A 25052-nucleotide genomic window follows, 5' to 3' on the forward strand; every position below is an offset into this window, starting at 1 on the left:
TGAAGAATGACAAATGTATTGTTGATAAATCCATCGTATTTCTTTCCGATGTCATTTGTTTGTCATCAGATGAATTGTGTACAGACTTGGTTCACCTATACTAACCTGTGCAAGCCAACTCATAGGCAACTCTTGTAAGATTAGATTTAGTGAGCTTTGTAAGCGTATAAAATGTGTCCTAAATGTTCACACTGATGTCACAGATAGGAAGAGCAAAGCTCTCATATGCTTCCTATTCATGTGATAATGTACTACGTGCATCAGTGCTGCTGCATCAGGTCCATTTGCGTTCTCTACACTCTCTCTTTTAATAATTACTGAAGCTGATAATTCTCGTGCACGGCCTGTTCAAAAAGCTTTCACGTTTTACTCTACACTCTATACTACACAGTAAAACAGCATCTCGCATACAATCTAAAGAGATGATTAATCCTCAATAAAGTGCTCCTGTGCATGGCAAGGCGAGCCATCATTCAAGTCCCTCTTACAGGACTTATTAAGAAAATGCTTTCTTACAGGTAATATAAATCAAGAGGAAGTGGCAGGTTGCCAGGTAATGGTGCAGTACATTTAACAAGACATCCGACGGGGTGCATTTATTTATGTAAACCAGGCCTTTGTTATGTGAATCAGGCTGATTTAAAATGATTAGGTTTTTACTGTGGCTCACAGAGGCCTCCATTAATTTGATTTACTTAAAGAGAAATGCTCTGTGTGGAGGCACACATGATACGCAGTTGTGCTGCAATGCTTCTTCTTTAAAAAAGAAAAGAATTCAGTATGGTGATTTTATCATTGGGGGGGTGCTGTGAACTTCTTAATAGCTGTGTCTGAGATTTTTTACTATTACAGTCCTTAAAGTCCTAGTGTGTAACATGTTCAGTTGTTCATTATCAAAATCGGTGTTGCCTGTTCACAAACTTGTCCTTTTTCATGAATATTTACCACCACCATCAATTCCAAGTATTCCTTTTGGCTTGAAATTTTACATTTGCATTCGCATGAACTGGGGTAGACGCTCCACATTCATGCTCCATCTTGAAATACGTTAGCTGGTAAGGGACATACAGGACATACTGCTCCGCCTTTCGCGTTTTCGCTGTCACATGATAAACTCATAGCTGCTGCTAATGCTGCTAATGGGTATCATAGCTTCCCGGCCCCGGCAAGTTTGAAGAAGGAAACATGGAGAACCACACATATTCAAAATCCAAATTTCAGGAACAGGAGTCTTCTTCTTCGCCCAGAAAAAGAAAAAGGATATTGAAAAGAGCAAGAGACCGGCTTTTTGAAGCGTGAAGGCTACCGTAGCTGTAATACGTACTTTGAACTGCGTGGTGCGAGAGAGTTGATTGCGATATATGATCTCAACGCTAGATGAAAGAAAAATTCCCACACATTGGACCTTAAATGTTGTGTGTTAGATATTTTGTTGCGTTTTCCAAATGTCATACCTCATTAAGACTGAAATGATCCCACAATAGCAATATAAAAAGTGCTATTAAACCTACGGTCACAATCCAAGAGCTGACACTTTAACTTATGTATGCGTACTGTTTTTTTCCAGCCTCTGCTAGTGTTTTGAGTAAACGGTTACTAGAGCCGACCAAACAAAGAAAAGAGTGATGACTACAGACAAAGAAACTTAAAAAAGAAGTGCAAATCCAAAGAAAAAGAAAGAAGTGAGATCCAAAAAACCCATTTGCAATTATCGCCATAGCTGTCGCCAAAGAGAACGAAACAAAACGATCTTCCAGATCTTTCAGTCATTCTTTTTTGAAACATCTAACTTGATCACAGTAGAGCCTGACCGATATATCTGCGGGCCGATATTTTCGGCCGATATTAGGCATTTTCCAAACTATCGGTATCGGCATTTATAATGGCCGATAAAAATAAAATAAAAATAAAAAAAAAAAAAAAATAAATATATATATATATATATATATATATATATATATATATATTTTTTTTTTTTTTTTTTTTTTTAAATATTCATTCATCAGAATCATTTATAATGACAAATTGTTCTGATAATTAAATATTAAAAAAATTAAATAAAAACGGATGAAACACCCTTCAACCATGTTCTGAGTGTTGGTGAGTGTTTTTTTTTGTGGTGGCCAGCATGAAAATGTTAAGTAATGTATTTCAATGGGAAGCATATTTCGTGATCACAGCACGAATACGGTAGGGATTAGTATGAAAAGCTGAAAATCCGCGTAGGGAGGTTGGTCAGGGTGGTAGATGGGTCAAACAACACAGGACGTTCACCCGGGAGACCGGAGATCGCGTCCCGCGTGTGACGTTTTGTTTCCAAATTGTCTTCCTAATCACAACCTTCCCGTTATTGTCGTGCGTCCCCCGCGGCTGTGTGTGAGGCGTCCTTTCCCCATTGTTTTTTTTCCTAAACCCAACCTCTGAATAGATGGTTCCCATTTCGTGCTGGCCACCACAAAAAAAACAAGAAAAACGTCCCCGTGAACACGAATCAATAGATAAAAAATAACATGACTATTACACAAACTGCCGTGAGACCGTGTTGTGGTATCGGCCTTAAAAATCCTTTATCGGACGGGCTTTTTTATATATATATATATATATATATATATATATAAGGAAAATATTTGCATGATTGTATCCAGACAATTGCATCAGAGAATAAGTACCTACCCAGAGCATTTTCTATTCATAAGTTATTCGTTTTTTTATATATTTTTTTTTATTTATTGTATTGTGCATTTTAACAAAAATCATTAAGAGAAGTAACGTTTGCTCTAGATACTTTGTGCTTTTCATAGCATTGCTTTAACGTTTCATATTGTTGATGTAATTATGTATATTTATGCTGTTTTTTTATATTTATTCTGCATATTTAAATGAGAATTGACCTCTTATGCTTTTATGAAGTGCGGATTGCTCTTTTGTTGATGATATTGTGTTCTTGTTTAGGGTTTGTTGATTACCCAGATCATTATTTATACATTTCTATTGGATGTGTTATAGGGAATTCACTTGTATGTATTTATACAATGTGTTTTGACATCACGGCCAAAAAATCTGTTTGAGTCTGTATGAGTTCTGTATTTCTGAACAAAAATCCATCACCAAAATGACAACTGCTGTCCATCTGCATTGCATGAGTGGAGCAAATTCACAAGCAAAACTAACCCTATTTGTACAAATGATACATCTTCACAGTAGCAAACCTATAAAAGCACAGCCCTCGGGGAAAGTCCGTGTTTACTATTAAAAAATATCCAAAGTGCACTTCATGCCAGAGGATGTCAGGACACCACTTATTTATAGGAACAAGGACAATACCTAAAGTTCATTTATCAGGCAAGAACAGTCAGAAACATGTGCTTTTAATATAATCTGAATCATATGGTACAGATGGGCTGCTGACCCATGTTTAATTGGTCAGACAAAACCTGTCTGTGCATCCCACCCTGCAACTATCTAAATGTCAACTTAACTGTTGCCAGTTTGGATGGAGATAAAGAGCATCAGCATAAACCCAATGTTGTACCGCTGGACAGGTCAGGGGGAGCAAATGACATCAGTCCAGATTACATGTCTTTAACACCTGATGTCCTGTTAGTATAGGTAAAGTGTTGTGTTTAATGTGTCTGTGTAGTTAGCATTGCTAGCCTTTTAACCCTCCTGTTGTCTTCGGGTCAAATTTGACCGTTTTTAAAAAAAGTTTCTATATCTGAAATTTGGGTTTCTTTCAACCAAATTGTCAATAACGTGGATGGTTCCATACAATGCTCTTCACAAGTAAAATAAATGATCAGCTACTTTCATTGAAATTGGGTGTTTTATTCAATTGTATAGCATTTGAATTTTTTTTATAAAAGAACGTTGAAAAAAGTGACAAAAATTTCAGAAAAAGTTTCAAAAACGTCAAAAAAACAACAACATAAATGTCCCATAAAAAGCGCAAAAAAGTACAGACAAAAACATCGCAAAAAGTGACAGAAAAATTTGGAAAAAAGTTTCAAAAACGTCGGGAAAATGTGACTAAATAATGTTGAAAAAAGTGACAAAACCATTGGGACCAAAACGTTAAATTTTTACCCAGAAAAACTAAAAGTTGCATGGTCGACGGGACGACAACACAAGGGTTAAGATGACTGAGCAGATGTTGTGGTCCTAATAATTGCATGAGCAGCAATAATCATCTTGACACCAAGATTAAAGACTCAACCAATCCAACCCGAATCCAAACGAAAGGCATCACAATGTCACCCACAGTGCAAACATAAATGTTCAACAATATCCATTTTAAACCAGGCAAGCTAGCAAGAACTTAGAAAACAGATCAGAGCACCACAGCCAATATTAGGTGTGTAACAATTATATCAAACTTAGACTGTCTATTCTTGCATATTGTATTATTACTAATCTACATCACTACCTAGACCACCATTTGCACTAACTGTATATTGTCTCTTCTCTACATTCAGCATTTATATAGACTGATTATTGCTTACTGTGTTATTACTGATCTACATCACTTGATAGACCGCAACTTGCACTAACTGTATTTTGACTCTTCACTACACTTCAGACTTTCTATTCATATACATTGTGTTACAACTGATCTACTTCACTAACTAGACCACCAGACTAACTGTTTATTGACTCTTTACACCATCTCAGCAGTGATATAGACCCTCCGTTCATGTATATTGCATATCCAACGACTTACTTACACCTCACTACATGCCGGCATTTGTAATGTCCACTTATTCTGCACTTTATGTAGCATATTGTATTCTGTATTCTTGTACTGTATTGAATGTGAAACTATTTGCTGTCTTGCACGCCTACGCTTTTCTTGGCCAGGTCGCCGTTGCAAATGAGAACCTGTTCAGCCTACCTGGTTAAATAAAGGTTAAATAAAAAAATACAATGATACAAGTTTGCGTATCAGTGTCATGCTACAGTGTTGTGATTTAGTTTGTATTGCACCAAAGAAAGCAGTGTAGTATAAAGCTCCATTAATCAGTAAACAGATACAAGTGTTAGCAAGTCAACAACAAAACTGCATTCTTAATTACGTTTCAAAACACGGATAACAAGTTTTAGCAAACTAACAACGTTCCCATACAACAAAACTGCATTCTTAATTATGTTTCGAGACATGGATTACGTGTCTATGATGAAAACAAATTAGTAGCAGAAGTGTGAATATGAACAGAAGTGAGCTGCCTAGCAGTCACACCATGATGATGTGGGAGCAACTGTCCCTTCTAGATTCACTCTCTGCAACCTGGTTTGCAGAGATGGAAAAAGTACTCACTTCTCGTACTTAAGTAGAAGTACAGATACTTGTGTTAAAAAAATACTATGGTAAAAGTAGAAGTACTGATTTAACTTCTTTACTCAAGTAAAAGTCACAAAGTACAGGCTTGGAAATTTACTTAAAGTATAAAAGTAAAAGTAGCTTTGCGAATGACAACCATTTTTTATGCAAAGCTACCTGGACCACACACGTTACTAGAGGTCAAGCTGAGAAACTTCAGTGGACATTGCCTACATTTTAAATGGATGTCTGCCAACAGACCTAAAACATCACATATATATGATTATTGTGACAGAGACTGGGACTCCAGGTTAATAAGATTCTGACTAGCAAGATATGAATTCAGTTGTGATTCTGTGAGAATTCAAACATGAGTCCTCTAACTTACGTCTGAGAGGTTTGAGACATTAACGTTAACATTAGCCCAAAATAAAGTTGATTTGAGACAAGACCAAGTAACGTTAACTTAAGTGATCTCGAAAACAAGAACGGCCTAGAGTAACGTTAACTTTACTACAGCACTGTTACACTACATCAAGTTATTGAATTTGTTTTTAATATAAAACTGTATGCAGATATTGTATCAGCTAGTATTAGATTATTTAAAAATAACCTGAACGCTTGCTAACCTTAACATTACTTGGGTTACTTAACTAAATGCTAGCGAACCAAGGCATCGTCATTGCTAGCAGGAGAACAAATGGAACTGACCATTTTACAAGTTACTGAAACAAACAACAAATAGCTTTTGATAACAACAAAAAGATGCATTTACCTCTTTGTGTTTTTTCAAATGTGATGGTGAATTCTTGAAAGCCAGCAGTTCGTGGTGTTTCGGCTTGGCACAATTTGCAGCACATTATAACAACGTACAGTATATTCCCATCCAATAAGATTGAATTCGGTATTGATGACGCGAAATATACAGTAAAGTACAGTAACTTCGTTACTTGCCATCTCTGCTGGTTTGATTTCAGCTAAAGTGACAGAAACCAATTGCTGCATTTGGTATTGCTTCAAAACAGATCACAAGTATAAAAAAATAAATACTGGATTAAACCAGTTAGGTTTTTAGTCCACAGTAGTTACATTATAGGCTTTGTTTCGGAGCAAATAGCAGTTTTTGCTTCTGGCAGTAATAGCCTGTTTTGCCATCAAATGGCTGTGGTTATATTGTATTTGCTATAAAAAAACATCTGGAGAAATGTGCAGCCTGAAACGATTCCAGTTGTTTTTTTCTCTCCCCTGAAACCTTAGTAGTAGTACTAGTAGCCCCAAGGGGATATGTGGCTTCATCTTGAAAACCTCTGTCCTAGATTCATCTTTCCAATCTTTATCATTTGATTATCAGTGGCAGCGGTAACATCTTTCAACTCACATCTCTTGTTCACCGCGATAAGACACAGCAGAGTGCTCATCGGGATAGGTTGAAATGTCGCACGCCTTAGGAAAAACACCTAAACACTAACTCAACGTTCCACCTTGATATAGGAGCCTACCATTTAGTGTAGAATCAAATGGTAACAGACTGCAACTGATTTAATTTTGGCTGAAACGGTGGCTGAGAGGTTTTTTTAGGCTGTAGAGTGTGGTCGTGTTAAAGTAGATTTTGGATATCGTAATATCGTAATATGGCTTAAGTGTTGTCTTTTCCTGGTTTTAAAGGCTGCATTACAGTAAAGTGATGTAATTTTCTGTTACTAGACTGTTCTAGCGCTTCTATTAGTTTTACCTTTACCTTTTGTTAAAGCACCAATTGTCAACCCTAGAATATCAATTCAATTCAATTCAATATCGCCACAATATCGACATCGAGGTATTAGGACAAGAATATCGCGATATCTGATTTTCTCCATATCGCCCAGCCCTAATTTGAAGTATATACTATATATATATTAGATACATTGGAGTTCAGGACCTTTTTTTGGGTGGCACACTACTTGAACAACAAAAACTGTCAAAGGGACTGACTCTGTATCCCAGAATATAATGTATGTCTGAGTGAACACACTCATGCAGCTGTGATGAGGCGCTTTTTCAGCCATTATAAATGTGTTATGAACTGACGCACAGTGAAGCGTTAACATGTTTTTCCCACAGATGAGACATAAAGATCTAATGTGTCTACAATGTGGAAAACTCCATCTGATGTCATGTTTCTGTTCTTAGACTGCATTCTGCTCCACGATGTGGTCCCTGTGTACATTAATGAGTACAGTATGGTACTACATCTTGAGTTTGGGAGTTTGGCTCCCACCGGGAACAAATCTGATAGAAATGTATGAGATCATGGTACCGTAAGACACCTTGGATAAAAGCGTCTAATTTATCTTTGAATTCTTTATTTATGTTTTACTTCAGATCGTTGAGCTCCCTCATGTCTGCCTTTAACAGGAAACATACTCGTTTATATTTTTATAAAGTATACATTGTATATATTAAGTATACATTTTGGTGCATACACCATATTTGATGGAAACAGGCCATGAAATTCATTATGGTCCTTAAAGTAATACAATGAGCTACTGTGTTGTAATATGCTTTTCCTACACAGTAAATAAGCTAGCAGCACCATTGCTGTAGGTCCAGTTGTACAAGCTGAGCTCTGACAAGCTAAAAGGAGGTCTGTTCCCCATATGGCAGCTCCTGGACTGGGCTGATGGCCCCAGGAATTTGAATTTCAAATGGGACCAAATCCTGAGGGAGGAGCTCAGCTTTGGGGTGAGGGGCCAGCTGATACTGAGATGCCAAACATGGAGGATGGAGGTGAAGATGGAGAGGCACAGAGGTACACAAGAGAAAATGTGATTCTCAACGACACACAAAATGCACTCTCTGCAGAGAGTGGAAAATATTGAAGCCTTTCATGTTTATGTAGCTAAAAATGTATCGAACCTCACAAAAGCTCAGGAAAATCACATTTCAATGGCTAAATTTGAGCAGAATGTAAAAATATATTTTATACTTTATATTACAGCAATGCACAAATATAAAAATATAATAAATATATGTATATATATGTTTGCATATAGGCCTATATATAATATACTGTATATATACAAATAAAAACACACGTGGTAAGAGAGCATATGCTTCATGTTTTAATGCCAATTTTCATTCAAAGTAGGACACAAAATGTACTACAAAATGCTTTTGGACTTTAAAAAAAAATCTCCTAGTTGACCTCTTGAGATATCCATGACATTCGCTGTCTATTTAGAGTGTAGTGGTGGCTTGGCAGACTTCCATTGAAACAACACTAACCATTGTGCCAATAGCTAATTGAAATTAAAAAAAATTGCAAACATCTAAGGGACCTACTATATATGTTGCAATTTCTGGGTCTGGTCATGCATAACAAAATCAATCGATTTTTAATGCTGCATTTTACTTAAACTGCTCCTTTAAAAATATAATCCAAGAAGGAATGGATCAATGGGTGTTAGATAGATCCAGATCCAGTCAGAAGTATTATTTTGCCATCGCTTCAAGTATGCCCCTAGAGTTGAGCTGGGCAATATATCGATATCATATCGATATCGTGATATGAGACTAGATATCGTCTTAGATTTTGGATATCGTAATATCGTAATATGGCATAAGTGGTGTCTTTTCCTGGTTTTAAAGGCTGCATTACAGTAAAGTGATGTCATTTTCTGAACTTACCACACTGTTGTAACTGTTCTATATTTTGCCTTTACCCAGTTGCTCATTATATCCACATTACTGATGATTATTTATCAAACATCTCATTGTGTAAATATTTTGTGAAAGCACCAATAGTCAACACTACAATATCATTGCTGTATCGATATTGAGGTATTTGGTCAAGAATATCGTGATATTTGATTTTCTCCATATCGCCCAGCCCTACCCTAGAGTCAAACTAGCATTACAACCATGCACCACAGTCAAACTAACACTGACCTCTAATATCTGACAGATTCGACAGAGAAACTTATTTTTCCCAGAAAAAGTCAAGCGAGAATATAGCTATGTGCAGGGTTAAATGTGGCCAGTTTGGCTGCTGTGACTATCCAGGAAATGGAGAGAGTGTTATATAACCTGAATGTTTTGTGCGCAGAGTGTGTTTCTCAGTTTATTCTTGAGGGGATTGTTGCCAAAGGTTATCAGTACTACAAATCTGATGATAAATAAAGTGTTTTCACTCCAAAGGAGCCACCAAAAAAGACACATGCTGTTTCATAATGAATGGGAGCTCAAAACATTCAAAAAAGTGAGTTAGATAGTATCATCTTAAAAGTACAGATGTAAAATGATACAGTTCTGCACATCCAAGGATAGTAGACCCTTTTCTTACCTCCAAGACCTGGCCGTAGACGGTTGTCATATCCATCCAACAAGCTGTCCAGGATCCGTGTGAACAGGGTGATGTTTGTTTTAAAGGCATCAGATGTGGCATCGGCATTCACCGACCTAGTGGTTGGACACACAATAACAACGTGACCAGCTGATGGACACTTCACAAATAGGAATTATTTGTTTGATTACATTCTAAATGTATTTAGACTGATAACTCTGTTTTCCACTGGGCGTGACTTATGGGGTGAAAAAAGTGGTCATATACGATCTGGCAGAGACTTCATACATGCCCTCACAGATGCACACATACACATTGTTTCTCATCCACATGGATGACCCAGTTCAAGAAGGAACATTTGTGAGCCATCTGATCTTGGAGCCAAAACACAACTGAATATGCAAATGTAATCAGAGCTAGAGATTCATGGTAAATAAATTCAGATAAGGTCCTACATTAAAGCTCGACATATTCACCACTGCCGACACATCTGGTGCAAAATCCGGCCATATTTCACATTAAGCATGGAATGTCTATACAATATTAATCACTTTACACATCTGGGTATTTTCTGTTTGGACCATATTTATCTAATTACCATCAGAGAAGATGTTAGATAAATGTAGCCTACTTTGAATGTTTTAACCTAATAGACTAGGCATATTTTATTTCAAATACAGTATGTTCTCTGATATAGCAACAGTACTTTGCCACAGTTTAAATCACACCGATATCACAACAGCCAGCATAGCTATTTTTAGGCTCTGTAAGCAAATAAATAATCACAAAACCTGCATTAGCATGTGTAGGAATCCTTAGGTGGAGGAAATTATAAAGTAAACCTTCTCATTTATCCCTCAACCGTTCATTCACATCTGTTATGCTAATCTGTTTTGTACTGTATTAGCATTAGCATGCTAACGTAACGTTAGCTGTCTAACCAGCCAAGTTGCTTTTCAAGGCTTGCTGGCCTGGGCGGGGGCTGTTAGACAGGGTGGAGTTAGCCAGCTAACGTTAGCTACCAAAAAAGCAGGTTGCATTGCTATGATTTTCTGAAGACATTTTACTAACAAACGTTATATCAGCACATACAAAAACTGTTACAGATACTCATATGCATTTAAGTTAATGTTGCAGTGTTCATGTCATGTTGTACAGACTTCCAGCCTCCTTGTTGTAAAGTTGGACATATCTGGAATTTCTGAACAGAATTAGCCTACACAAGTTTCATTAGACCAGTGGCAAAAAAAAATTATTTTTTTTAAAAAATTTTTTTTGTGGATCTACTGCTGTACGGCTGGCACGTTGCATCTAAAAAAAATAAATATATATATATATATATAATAAATAAAATCAAACATATATAATACAATCAATTCAGCCAATTCAAAAACAGTACAATCAATTCAGCTAATTCAAAAACAAAATTGATTGTATCAAAATTGATTGTAAAACCAATTCAGATACAAACAGTAGCCTACTGTTTGTATCTGGTCTTTACTTTTTAACAGATAATGTTAGCCTACTGTATACGGATATGAGGTTCTTGTTCTTCCCATTCTTTTGACTTTTGAAACGTTAACAATGTCTCTGCTTCATTCTGGTGTTCCAGTTTGTGACAGTGAGCCAGCATTTAGGCCAATAACACCAGGACCCTAAAACCAAAGCAGCTAAGCAGAATTCTGATTAATTGTAGCCTATTAGTTACACCTGTGCTTTTAATACTGTGACATATGTCAAAATGTCTGCTGTGAAATCATCACAGGCTTTCATGGACAATTTGGCATCCAGATGTGTTTAGAATCGACAGTAGCCTAGCCTATACATTGGTAGGGAGTGGGACATAGTGGATATTGGAATTCAGTGGCCTATTTTAAATTGCCTCTCATGCTCATTGGCTGTTTCTTTCTTTTGTCAACTGTCCTCTAGTGTGAACACTCAAATGACCTAAACTGTCACCTTTACACCTGATGTGATAATGTGAGATGTCCTCTGATAAAACAGTGGGTTGCTGCAGCCATAGTAAAAATGAAGGTACAAAGCAGGTTAGACACATTTTCAGACATATCAACTTAAAGTAGGAATTATAGGCCTCAGATATAACCTATCTTTTAATTTCCTTGGAGGGAAAAAAATCCATTTGGCCACAAAATCACATTTCAAGGTTGATATTGGCTGTAGCTATTAGGCCTCTCTAATAAGAAAGGCTGTTGAAACAACAATTAATATCATGTTATAGATCTATAGGCTAGAACTTAAGCTGGTCTATCTCATTTGTAACACCAAATAACCTTGGAAACCAGTATGATTGTTTAGGCCTATATTAGAAATTGTAGGCTACTACACGTGCAATAGGCTGAATAATTACCCACATGCCCTCCGGGTTTTTCATGGTCAGATGAGGATACTGAAGGCGGTAAAGTGCCTCGCCTCCTGCGCATTGAGTGCCCACTGATAATGAGTGATTGATAAGTGGAGATCTCCAGTCCGTCTCCAGAGACACACAGTGAGTGATACTCTCTGCCTATAATACAGTTCATACATTATGATCTCTTCAAGGCGTCTCCCATTCTATAGACTCACCTGGTTTTCCAGAGAGCTGTGAGTGCCAGCAGGCAGATGGGAAGTAGAGGCGCTCTCTCTCTGCTCCACATGGCTGCTTCAACACCTACACACAGCAGGACAGCCGCTGGAACGAATGGAGGCTCAATTGAACCGGCTTGACATGTCAGTGGATTTATATGTGACCCATACAGTCATTGTACCCATCGTTATTTCTAGGGATTCCCTTCGGCACGCGAATTTTTTTTTTAAAAAAATAGACAAAAAGGAGAAGCAGCAGAGACCGCAACTGACAGCAATTAGTATTCACTGACACGTCCCACGCCTCCACTCACTGAACATTACTGTTAGCAAAAATATTGGATCAGGTCAGTACACCGATCTGAAGCTGTATCAACAATTTAGACGATTACAAAATAATTAAACGTATAGGCTAGAAAATAACAATACTATGTGAGAAAATGTGTTCCCCTCCCACGCTTTCAAGCAGCTCTTCTAAATAATAATACAATAAACGTTTCCTTTGTGTCTGAGAGGGGGGTTGGATGAAAAAAAACAAAGACTCACCTCAAGAGCAGAAAGTACCTGCTGCAGCTGGAATCGTCGAAGATGCAAGAAAGTTAAAGACAGATCAGCGCTCTCTCCTGTTTTGATGAGAGTGAATGAGTGCAAGTGTGTCATGAGAACAAAGCTGCGAGCATTTCTAAATCATAGTCCCAGTCAGCAGCAGGTATGCACCCGAAATGCATTGGCTTTCATAATTTTTGTTCCAAAATTTGAAGAAAAAAAAATGATAACAGTGATATGGAAAGAAGTGAAATAGGCTAAAAGCTAAAAAGAAAAGAAAAAAAAAAAAGAACAATAATTAAAAATTAAAAAGCAGCAGTTGTGGGAGACGATCCTGGCTTCAAATTGCCCTGTTCAGCACCCCCCTCAGTTGGTAAAAAAAAAAAAAAAAAGCTCGATGTGAATCGTGATAGGAAGCATCTCAGTCTCCCTCATCTCCACACACAAACTACAAAGACTGAGGAGGAGAAGAACTGGGTCCTAGAGATAGTCTGGTATGAACTCAGCCTCCTTCCCGAAGCCTGCAGCCGAGACCTTGGGATGTGAGGATTTTAATGACTGTTTCCACTCACACTCAAGATATATTCAATTCAATTTAATTCAATTTTATTTATAGTATCAAATCATAACAAGAGTTATCTCGAGACACTTTACAGATAGAGTAGGTCTAGACCACACTCTATAAAGCCCCAACAATTCCAATAGTTCCCCCAAGAGCAAGCATTAGCAGTGGCTATTGCGACAGTGGCGAGGAAAAACTCCCTTTTAGGAAGAAACCTCGGCAGACCCAGACTCTTGGTGGGCGGTGTCTGACGGTTGGGGTTATGACGGTACAGGATGTAGCGTGGCACAGCAGAGCATGGGTGGACGCGGTGGACGCAGCAGGATGTAGCCGGGCATTGCAGGGAATCGCAGAGCGTAGCAGGGTGTAGCAGGTCCATAGCCACAGCTGCACCCAAGACCCAGGTCTTGGTGTCGCCCTAATCCGAGGCGATGTTCTGGGCGAAGAAGAAACATAAGGACACTGGGGAGTAAACTCCCCAGAGCTAGGTGAGTAACAAGCACTTCTGAGACAGGTTGTGCATAAAAGGAAACAAAAGAAAAGAGCGTGTCATAAGAAGGAACTTCCTCGGCAGTCTAGAATTATAACAGCATAACTAGGAGAGGCACTATATTATTGATTATACGATAGGTAAATCTGATGACTGTAAAGAGAAGCAGAGAAAAGCAGGGGTGCTGTGTCTGCAGCTATACACCCTGCCCCGCCGGTCTAGGCGTTCACTGCAACTCCTCACTCCCTAACTATAAGCTTTATCAAAGAGGAGAGTTTTCAGTTTAGTCTTAAATGTAGCGACGGTGTCTGCCCCCCGAACCCAGATTGGGAGCTGGTTCCACAGGAGAGGAGCCTGATAGCTGAAGGCTCTGCCTCCCATTCTACTTTTAGAGACTCTAGGAACCACAAGTAACTCTGCATTCTGGGAGCGTAGTGCTCTAGTGGGACAATAAGGTACTAAGAGGTCCTCAAGATATGAAGGAGCTTGACCATTTAGAGCTTTATAGGTCAGAAGAAGGATTTTAAATTCAATCCTGGATTTTACAGGAAGCCAATGGAGAGAAGCTAATACAGGAGAAATATGATCTCTTTTCTTAGTTCTTGTCAGAACACGCGCTGCAGCATTCTGGATCAGCTGGAGAGTCCTAACGGACTTATTTGAGCATCCTGATAATAAGGAATTACAGTAGTCCAGCCTGGAAGTAACGAATGCATGGACTAGTTTTTCTGCATCGTTTTGAGATAGGATGTTCCTAATTTTAGCAATGTTACGAAGGTGAAAAAAGGCTGTTCTAGAGGTTTGTTTTAGATGGGCGTTAAAGGATAGATCCTGATCAAAAATAACTCCTAGATTTCTGACAGTAGTACTGGAGGCCAGGGCAATGCCATCCAGAGTAATTATATCTTCGGCTAATGAGGTTCGTAGGGGTTTGGAGCCCAGGACAATAACTTCGGTTTTGTTTGAGTTTAACATCAGGAAATTGTAGGCCATCCATGATTTTATATCTTTAATGCAAGCTTGAAGTTTAGCTAGCTGGCTGGTTTCGTCTGGCTTGATTGACAGATATAATTGGGTGTCATCCGCATAACAGTGAAAGTTAATTGAGTGTTTCCTAATAATATTGCCTAGAGGAAGCATATATAAGGAGAATAGAATTGGTCCAAGCACTGAGCCTTGAGGAACGCCATGGTTAATTTTAGCGTAATTGGAGGGTTTATTGTTAACATTAACAAATTGCGATCGATCAGAGAAGTAGGACTTAAACCAGTTTAGTGCGATTCCTTTAATGCCAACTAAATGTTCCAGTCTCTGTAAGAGGATGGTATGGTCAATAGTATCGAATGCAGCACTAAGATCTAATAAGACAAGTACGGAGACAAGTCCTTTGTCTGATGCAGTTAGAAGATCGTTAGTGATTTTCACCAGTGCCGTCTCTGTGCTATGATGCTTTCTAAATCCTGACTGAAAGTCCTCAAATAAGCTATTGCTATGTAGAAAATCACATAACTGATTAGCGACTACTTTCTCAAGGATCTTGGAGAGAAAGGGAAGGTTAGATATAGGTCTATAGTTGGCTAAGACCTCAGGATCAAGGGTGGGTTTTTTCAGTAGAGGTTTTATCACAGCTACTTTAAATGACTGCGGTACATAACCTGTCAATAAAGACATATTTATCATATCTAGCAATGAAGTGTTAACCACGGGTAACGCTTCTTTAAGTAGCCTCGTTGGGATGGGGTCCAAGAGACAGGTAGATGGCTTAGCTGAAGAGACCTTTAGCAGTAATTGTTGAGGGTTTATAGGATAAAAGCAATCTAAGTATATGTCAGGTCTAGTCGTTCTTTCTAGCAGTCTGTCAGTTAAAGGTGACCCATTAGAGGTTGGGGGCAAGAGGTGATGAATAGTATCTCTAATTGTTATAATTTTATCGTTAAAGAAACTCATGAAGTCGTCACTACTCAGAGCTATAGGAATAGATGGCTCAATAGAGCTGTGGCTATCTGTCAGCCTGGCTACAGTGCTGAAAAGAAACCTTGGGTTGTTCTTATTTTCTTCTATTAGTGATGAATAGTAGTCTGATCTGGCCTTTCTTAGGGTCTTCCTATAGGTTTTCAGACTGTCTTGCCAGTCTAAACGAGATTCTTCCAGTTTGGTGGCACGCCATTTACTTTCAAGTTTGCGCGAGATTTGCTTTAATTTATGAGTTTGGGAGTTATACCAAGGTGCTAGTTTCCTTTGCTTCATCGTCTTCTTTTTAAGGGGAGCAACAGAGTCTAAAGTAGTCCGTAGGCAGGCCGTAGCATCGTCTACGAAATGATCAATTTGAGAGGGACTAAAGTTTACATAAAGATCCTCAGTTATATTACGGCACGTTAATGAGTTTAGTGCTGTTGGAATATCTTCCTTAAATTTAGCTATAGCACTGTCAGATAGGCTTCTAGCGTAGAAGCTTTTATCTAATTTCGTATAATCGGGTAGTAAGAATTCGAAAGTTATTAAGAAGTGGTCTGATAATAAAGGATTTTGCGGGAATACTATTACGTCCTCAATTTTGATGCCATATGCCAGCACAAGGTCAAGGGTGTGGTTAAAACAGTGCGTGGCCTCGTATATCTATTGTGCCATATTGATTATGCAGAGCAGTCAGACTTTATTGCACGTTGTGATGGAAATGGCATGTCTGAATATGGAACCCATGGGGTTCAACCCATTTTGATAGAGACAGATATGTTTTGATGTGTGTGTGAATACTCACCTTTTTTTTCCTTAGGCTAAAAAAAATGATCTGATAATCTGGACTTCAGCAATTAGACCATGGGACACTATACTCTCCACTGAAATACTGAATAATGACAGTGTTTGATGGATAAGCAGCATTAAAGCAGCAACAGTTTTAATCATTTGATGTTAAGTCAAACTCTGGGATACGTGACTTATTAATTAAGTATTCATTAACTGATGCCTATTTTTTTACATTGCATATTTTTTGTAACTGATAACTTGTTTTGTGGTTACTCTGTATACTGCTGTATCAATATCTAAAATATAAAGACCAATATTGATCTAACGTATGGTATCACAAAATCCAAATATCAGTAACATTGGATTTAATAAAAGGTGTTTTTCTTTGGTGCTGTACGTGTGTGTGTGTGTGTGTGTGTGTGTGTGTGTGTGTGTGTGTGTGTGTGTGTGTGTGTGCGTGTGTGTGTGTGTGTGTGTGTGTGTGTGTGTGTGTGTGTGTGTGTGTGTGTGTGGGACAGAGAGAATGGATGGCCCTCTTGACACGTTGCTGTTGCTAGGACTGTGTATAGTCAACCTTTTCAAACATTTATTGTAGTTGCAGTGTTTACAGCGTGCAGTCTCATTTCCCTGGATTGCTTCGAATCAGAAACTGACAAATAAAATAAATCAAAATAAAAGCCGTCATTATAATTCACAATAGCCTCCATAGTGCTGCTGTGCTTTTGAATTGTGCCACGTCCTCTAATGTTAGAGCTTTGGGAGCTGTCCTTTCAGCACCACATGCTGTAGACAGATGGTCATGTCTTTCATTGGAGAAATGTATTCTAGCTAACATGTAACTACTTTCTTCCATGTTTAACAATACAATGAATGCAACACCAAATAATTGGTTGCACACATGCAGCCCTGGAATAATGAGTATGTGTATTTGTATTTTCAATTAAATTAAACAATACACAGCAAACCAGTGAAGGCATAGAAATTTGTAGGGCTGTTCCCAAATCCTAATTTTGTCAGTCAAATCGGATTTGGCTGTAAAATATTCAACTATTTGTTACTTTTCTTTCATAATAGATGATCAAGCAACACTTTATTGAGCTGCCACATTTTTGAACAAGGTTCAGTGGGACATTCAGGGTGACAAGACGTTCACATAACAAAGTAAACAAGCCAGTTTAGCCCTCCGAGTTAAGAGACTATATCATGTTAAGTTGCTATGAGCTGTAAACTAACCACTTCTAAGCAGGAGGCAGAAGATAATGTTATCTCGGAGCCTGACAGCACAAATCCTCTCTTACTCCGGGCAGCTGCCTTCATCGGACTCACCATGGGTCCTGTACCTGTCGCTGACATCTTAACCAAGCAGACAGGACGACGTAGTCACAGAATGATTTTTCCCCAGAGAGCAGTGCGAAAGCGATGAGGAGAAGTAGCTGCAAACTGAGCAGAAAAACAACAACTGCTCAATGTGAAGAATCTCAGTCGAAAGAGGTCACAGACTGAGAATTTGAATATTCCACTTTCAGGGGACAGCCCTACAAATGTGACAGTTAGGCTACAGTCTTTATTATTCATAAATTCCATAAGACATTAATTTGGTAAAAAATGTCAGTCTGTGGTAATTAAGAGCTAAATATAACAGAAGACGTGCATATTAATTATTGTAGAAAAGGTGTGTGTTTTGTTTGTTTTAGCAACATCAGTATATCTTTGAAATTAAGAAAATTCAATTGATGCTGACTCATTTCATGACTGGATTACCAACCGAGCAAAATGTGTGCGGGACTCCTAGGGACCCCAAAAACCCACATGTCCACTGCAGATCACTTAGGTAATTGAGTGACATTTTGTTTTTGTTTTTCTAATTTGCAATTTTTGCCCCAGAGCATCCTAATAGGTTTATACAGACATTAATCATTTGAGTGTATACATCTACAGCTGTGTTAAATATATAAAAAAAAATGTTTGTGCTGCACATAAGGTAACTGTGCCAGATGCTCAGACAGGTTGGAAAAAAGGAGCGCTAAGGAGACCTGGTTAACCAGAACGCACGCACACGCATACACACACGCACATGCACACTTACACACACACACACACACACACACACACACACACACACACACACACACACACACACACACAAACACACAGTCTTGTGTGTCAGGTAACTGTGCCAGATGCTCAGACAGGTTGGAAAAAAGGACAAACGAACATTGAGGAGACCCTGTTAACCAGAACACACACACAATTATCCATGCAAACACACAATTAGACACACACACACACACACACACACACACACACGCACACACACACACACACACACACACGCACACACACACGCACACACACACGTGCACACACACACACCACTGTACCTTATCAAGCAGTCGCTGCCTTCCTTTGCTATACTTCAGACTAGATGGCTGTCCCATTGATCTCTGCTCTAATCCATAGCTGTGACAAGTGATTGATGAGGCAGGTCATTGCAATCAAGGTGACCCTAGGGCCCGTCATCAAGTCCACCACAACAGGCAGGAAACAGCCGGCTGAGGAAAAGCAAGGGCATCAAGGACAAACCAAACAAAATCTCCTCCTTTACTGTTATCTATTACAGTTTTTCTCGATTGTTTACACACATTTTCTGAAAGCATGCCTCATACTCTCAGAACTCTACACACAAATCCAAAAACACACACACAATGGGCAGAACCCCTCAAATCTCCTGCAAAATGAAACTTTACATTGACACACACAAACCATCATATGAATAGACATTTATAACAACCAGTTGACACTATAATGAATGAAAAACACTTCTTCTCCATTCATCATAATGACTTAGGCCTTTTTTGTGTTCAGTGTTACACCTACTACAGACAGTACATGTAAAATATTTGAGAATATTGTTTTTATACTCAGAACACACAAATACACGGTAATAAATACATTTTATTTTCCCACAGAAACAATATACACAGTGTACATCCCAACCAACACAAAGTTGCACATACAGTAGTCTACATACAAAACAACAGAAGAATTTACTGTATACAGTTACAGTAAAAAAAAACAAAAAAAACAAAAAAACTATGCAGCATCCTCTCTTCTGTTTCGGCCTGGCCACAGCACCTCATCCACATCACAAGCAACGTTTTCCCTGGCCAAGCAGCGGGGGAAATATCGCTTAGCATGGCGAATCCAGCCATGAAAATCAACTGCTATACAACAAGGGGTATACGCGTTTGAGGATTTCGGTCATATACTTTCCATCTCTGGCAGAAACAAATTCTCCAAAACAGAAGAGCTCACCTGTTGCCCTTTTATGCTTAAGCTCTGATTGCTAATTGTAAAACTGTGTGACAGGTGTTTGCCCATGTGATGAGTCAGTGTGCATATTTGAATGGCAGTGTGTTCCTTGTGAAAACAAGAGATTTTCTTCATGAAAATTGTGCCAAATGCAGAGAATTGTGTGTAGTGTTTTGAAAAAAGTGTTTTCTAGAACTGCAATTTGAGTGTAAAGCAGGAATTGTGCTTGTAGTTTAGCAGAATTAGTTCAGTGGGTTGGTGCATGAGTTACATGTTGTGGTCATTGTGTCTCAAGTACCTGTATTTGTGTGTAAACAATTGAGAAAACCTGTAAACTGTGCTTGCATGTGTTCATGTTTAGTTTTCCTGTAAACTTTGGGTTTTACTTGCTTCTAGCCTCTGTGTTGCTCACTCTTACAGCACATTGTTTATTGCAAGATGTTGCATCATACCTACTGCCAGGCCTTAATGTGTCCCAGTTGGGAACAATGAGTGACAATGCATATTGATCAGGTCCATTTAGAGGAAGGGAAGCAAATAATTCCAGGTTGAAAGGTAGCTGTAAATATTTGTTTGATTTAAATGTTACCCTTTTATCACTGTCAGCCCTGGTTTCTGTGTGTTTTAGGATCAGCGCTGTTGCTGGTGTACGAAAATGATGTTAAAATCCAATCTGAGTTAACATAATAAACGGTATGTTAAAACTTACAGTACTGTGATTTATGTCACTTTGATTAAAGCCACATACTAAATATGAATAGTGCAAACCAAATGTGCAAAAATCATCCATCATTAGTATGATTAATGGAGGGCTGAGTAATTTCAATCTGTCCTTCTGTTGGTACCAGACTTGTCCGTTAACCATTTGTTTGTTTTTACATGCATTGGTTTCCAACAGACGGATTACCCCTAAACAGCAGGAATACCAAGGGGGCAGTACAAATGCAGATTCAGACAGGCAGGAACTGACTGATGTTCTTTTAGTCAGCGGTGCAGCAGCTCAATAAGGATTTGGTCGATAAAAAAAACAGGTGACAGAAAAGTGTGCTGCTGCTGCTGCTGCTGCTGCTGTTGTTGTGCATTTTAACAAGCCAATTGAATTATTTTCCTTTCGGAATAACTATGAAATAAGTGTATCTAACTATAGTCAGCAGTAGCTGTCTGAACAAAAATGTCTGCTTGTTATAAAATGAAATGTTTCACAGCCATGTGTGGGGATATGACTCACATGCATGCACAATTATCCAGGCAAACACACAAATAGACACACACACACACACACACACACACACACACACACACACACACACACACACACACACAGTGTCCTCTGCTGGAGAAACACAGTAACTCACTCCTCATAGATTTGGAAACAGCTATAGAAAAAGGTTTGATTTTCTTCTTTACAACTCAAAGCAGTGTCGTCGTCACACAGAGCTCAGTTTGCTCTATTTGTCATTGTCTAAACATAACATCATGTATGGTGCCTTTGTAATGGTCCTGATATAAGAGTATAGCGCCAGGTGGTTGTTGACTCTGCTGACATTTTGGGGAGAAAATATGTGAGCCAATCATGCAGCATGTTGTTGTCAGTTGCATGTCAGCATGAGTTGATTCACCGGGCATCGCTGGAAATGCTAAACCAGTCTCAGGCCTGTTACCTTGGCAACAAGCCATGCACGGCAGAAGAAAGATGTTGTGAGAGAAGAAAGATGAGGAGCCCATCGAGGAGCTCTTAAAGTTATAGGTCACCCTCAAAAATCCTTTTGCTATACACACACACACACACACACACACACACACACACACACACACACACACACACACACACACACACACACACACACACACACACTCACACACACACACACACACACACACACACACACACACACACACATGAACTGACATTAACCCTTATGTTCACCCTTATGTATTATTCTTCATATTAGAGGCTCAGTTGACTTAAAGGACTGTACTCCTTCTAAGGCGACATAAATTCAACACGTCAAATGAAATATTCATATTTTCAGCATAATGTTACTTTAATCTGCTTCTGAAAATGTTAACCTAGTCAATGAATGCACGTGGATAGGAGCACACAAAGAAGCACAGGTAGAGCTAATAGCGCCAACGATGGCTCTGTCACATCACTGTAAAGTGTGCAATGGGGCAACATGCACAACACCAATAAACGCATTACGTTAAAGAACTTGCACTTGCGCTGAAACAACTAAAAAGGAATGCAGCCAATAAAGGATAGGTTGGCAATTGTTGAAGTCTGTAATATATTAGTCAGTTGCCATATGAACATCGAAACAGATTTTTGCTAGCTGCAACAATACCACCTTTTTACTCACGTCGGGTCCCTTAGCTGTGATATAATCACAGCATACTGAAGTGAGCTATTGCTTTTAGAAAACGCTGATCAAGTACAACCCATTCTCACTCCGAACTCGTAAAATAAGGACGTTTGGACAGTGGCTGTCAGCATCTGAAGCGACGAAAAAAGCATCCTTCAGCGTGTTTGTAGATCGTACCGGGGAGAGCAGCAGCTACACAGGGTTTAGAGAATAGTATGTAAGGACGAAATTCCGTGTAAGGAGGTTGGTTGGGGTGGGGGATGGATCAAACACAGGACTTTCACCCAGTAGACCAGGGTTTGTGTCCCGTGTGTCACCTAAAGTCGCTTTCTTCTTTAACGTCCCGTTATTCCCGCGTGTCACGGAAGCATAAGCCCACCCACGACCTTTTCCTAAACTTAACCCTCCTGTACCCGCGTGTCACAGACCTTTTCCTTAACACAACTGTGTCAAAAGGGACGCCAATAGTCCCGACCAAGCGCGTTTAGTTATAGTGTGTTATATGACGCTAAAGGACACTTTTAGCATCAATAACAACGACAAAGACACCTGACAAAGTGTCCGTATTTTAGGAGATGGGAGTGAGAATGTGTTGTCAAGTAGCAAGATCAGTATGGCAATATGAAAGTTATAGTCACATTGCAATTTAAACAGAATTTTAGTAATAAATAATCATGTTCACAATAAAAATAGTTTGCCAGTTTCTTGGATATATTTATTTTCACGCGTATATCTTGTAGGGGTCACCCCTAATAGTCGACTATTCGATCTAAGGAGCGTGATTTGACTGCCAATCTCACAGTCACATTGTCGCAGTGTCTGAAAATGTGGTTATAAAATAAAGGATCATTGCATTCAGGCTACATGTCTCTATATCTCTCGCCCTCTAAATTCTAGCCTACGCGTCAAATAGTCTATGATAAGAACAGATGATTTCAGGTGCAAGGTAACATGCTGTATAATGTGTTATGATTATTGTTATAAAGCATAATGCATATTTATGAGTGCATATAACTATATTTAAGAAGAAGTAGATTAGAAGATTGTTATGCATTATAAGTATAGATAGAATGCATTTTGGGCTCAAAGTGTTACCATTATTAGTTGAATACCCTGGAAGTCCAGAGTTCTCGCAAGAGTACAATTTGAATTTGCTCAGCGAGTCACTCTGGCATTCAATAATGATGCTCATTAACTATGCCCTTGTAGCCGAGCCGCACCAATCACATCGGTCTATCTGACATAGGCGGGCCAGAGGCGAACTAAACAGATGACGACAGCGCTGCGACGTCGAAGTCATTAGTAAACATTGCAAGATGGCTACGGATGAACACCAGTTGTTTGAAACGGCTTTGGTCGCTACAATGAATGAGTTAGACTTGGCTTTTTATCTAAAAGAGGAACAGAAGATGGTGCTCAACTTGTTCCTTTGCAAGAAGTTTTTGCCGTTTTGCCGACCGGATACGGCAAAAATTTAATCTACCAGTTAGCTCCACTGGTAGCTAAGAGTTTAATCTACCAGTTAGCTCCGCTGGTAGCTAAGAGTTTAATCTACCAGTTAGCTCCACTGGTAGCTAAGCGTATGGGGCTCTGGATACTCACCCCGTGTATTGTTGTGATTGGTCGTAGTGTTATCCAATCACGTGCAGTGAGATTTTCAAATGCATGCTTGGTGCCGCCCCTCGAGTTGGGCCATTTTCATTAATCAGTGCCAGACCCTTAATCTTTTGGATTTGGGTCTGGATTTCCAGGCTAATGTTCGAATGAAGTGCGTAAAAACAAATTTAATGAAAAAAAAATGTGTGGGTATTTTACATAGTTTCCACATCATCCTCCCGAATTCACATTCACCCAAGCCAGGGCTGCTGTGAGCCCACTAGATAAATCCCACCTGTGCATACCTCTTTGATGAGATTGAAATCTCATCAAAAATAAATAGCCACCGGCATTCAGGCTATCACGCTGGACCATTGAGAGAAGCCGACAGGCACCGTTCTTGATCATTTTTGATCATTTTTATTTTCAACTGATGGACTGACAAAACTGTTGATATGTTTTGGCACAAAGCCTTCATCTAGGCCAAATATCTTCAACAGGGGGTCCTCAGAGTTACTCCAGGGGGGACAATAAATTATTGTTTGATAATTTTTCAGAAAGTTTTGTCTGGAAATGTATATTAACATGAATCCACATATTATTGGCAAGGATAAGTCAGCCTATTTGTGGAAAAAGAAATTACTCAACATTGATGATAGGCTTACTGGCCTATAGGTAAGCTAGCCACTAAGATAGCCATCCACAGATACAGTTTAGCTTAAAGATTCACTGTGCCACATGCATGTTTAACATGAAAACATGATGTAAGTCAACAATTATTTTAATAGCTTAGTATTGTATGCACCATAAAACGATATGTGTAAAGACCTTAAGCCTCCATACACGTTATTGTAGGCCCAGTTTAATATGCAACTCAATTTTATACAATATTAGTAGGGGTCCCTGCTCAGTCTCTTTTTCAGCTAAAGGGTCCTTAGCCTAAAGGACCCCTGATCTAGGCACATACATCAGCACTGAGCACTCTCTATAAAGGAAACATCACACAGTTGCCAGCACAACAAGTGTGCCTGTACGCCTGTGAGAAGATCCACAAGACAGAAAAAAGGGAGAAAAGAAATCATTTTGAAATCCACCCGAACAAACAGATATCCTCTTTCATTGCTATTTCAGAAAGTACACTTGACGGTTGAACAAACACTTCACTCTGAATGAATACATGATAATAAATGTCCTGTATACCTCTGTGAAGACAGCTCCTA

General features: G+C 38.9%; 1 protein-coding gene across 2 annotated transcripts in view; it reads right to left on the bottom strand.

Moving 5' to 3' along the window:
- LOC116036608 (gamma-aminobutyric acid receptor subunit alpha-2) overlaps positions 1-13289 on the bottom strand; it is a 43771-nt gene extending 30482 nt beyond the window's left edge. The window contains exons 1-3 of one of the 2 annotated variants that reach the window (XM_031280199.2): positions 12765-13289; positions 12219-12324; positions 9636-9751 (exon numbers count right to left, since the gene is read on the bottom strand). In XM_031280199.2, coding sequence (XP_031136059.1) covers positions 9636-9751; positions 12219-12289 — 187 coding nt within the window. In that variant the 5' untranslated portion in view covers positions 12290-12324; positions 12765-13289. Of the gene's footprint in view, positions 1-9635; positions 9752-10795; positions 10883-12218; positions 12325-12764 lie in introns of those variants that run through there. The other variant, XM_036005700.1, reaches the window with a different exon arrangement.
- Positions 13290-25052: the final 11763 nt, after the last annotated feature.

This window comes from Sander lucioperca, chromosome 1 (genome assembly GCF_008315115.2).
Source record: "Sander lucioperca isolate FBNREF2018 chromosome 1, SLUC_FBN_1.2, whole genome shotgun sequence".
Lineage (NCBI taxonomy): Eukaryota > Metazoa > Chordata > Actinopteri > Perciformes > Percidae > Sander > Sander lucioperca.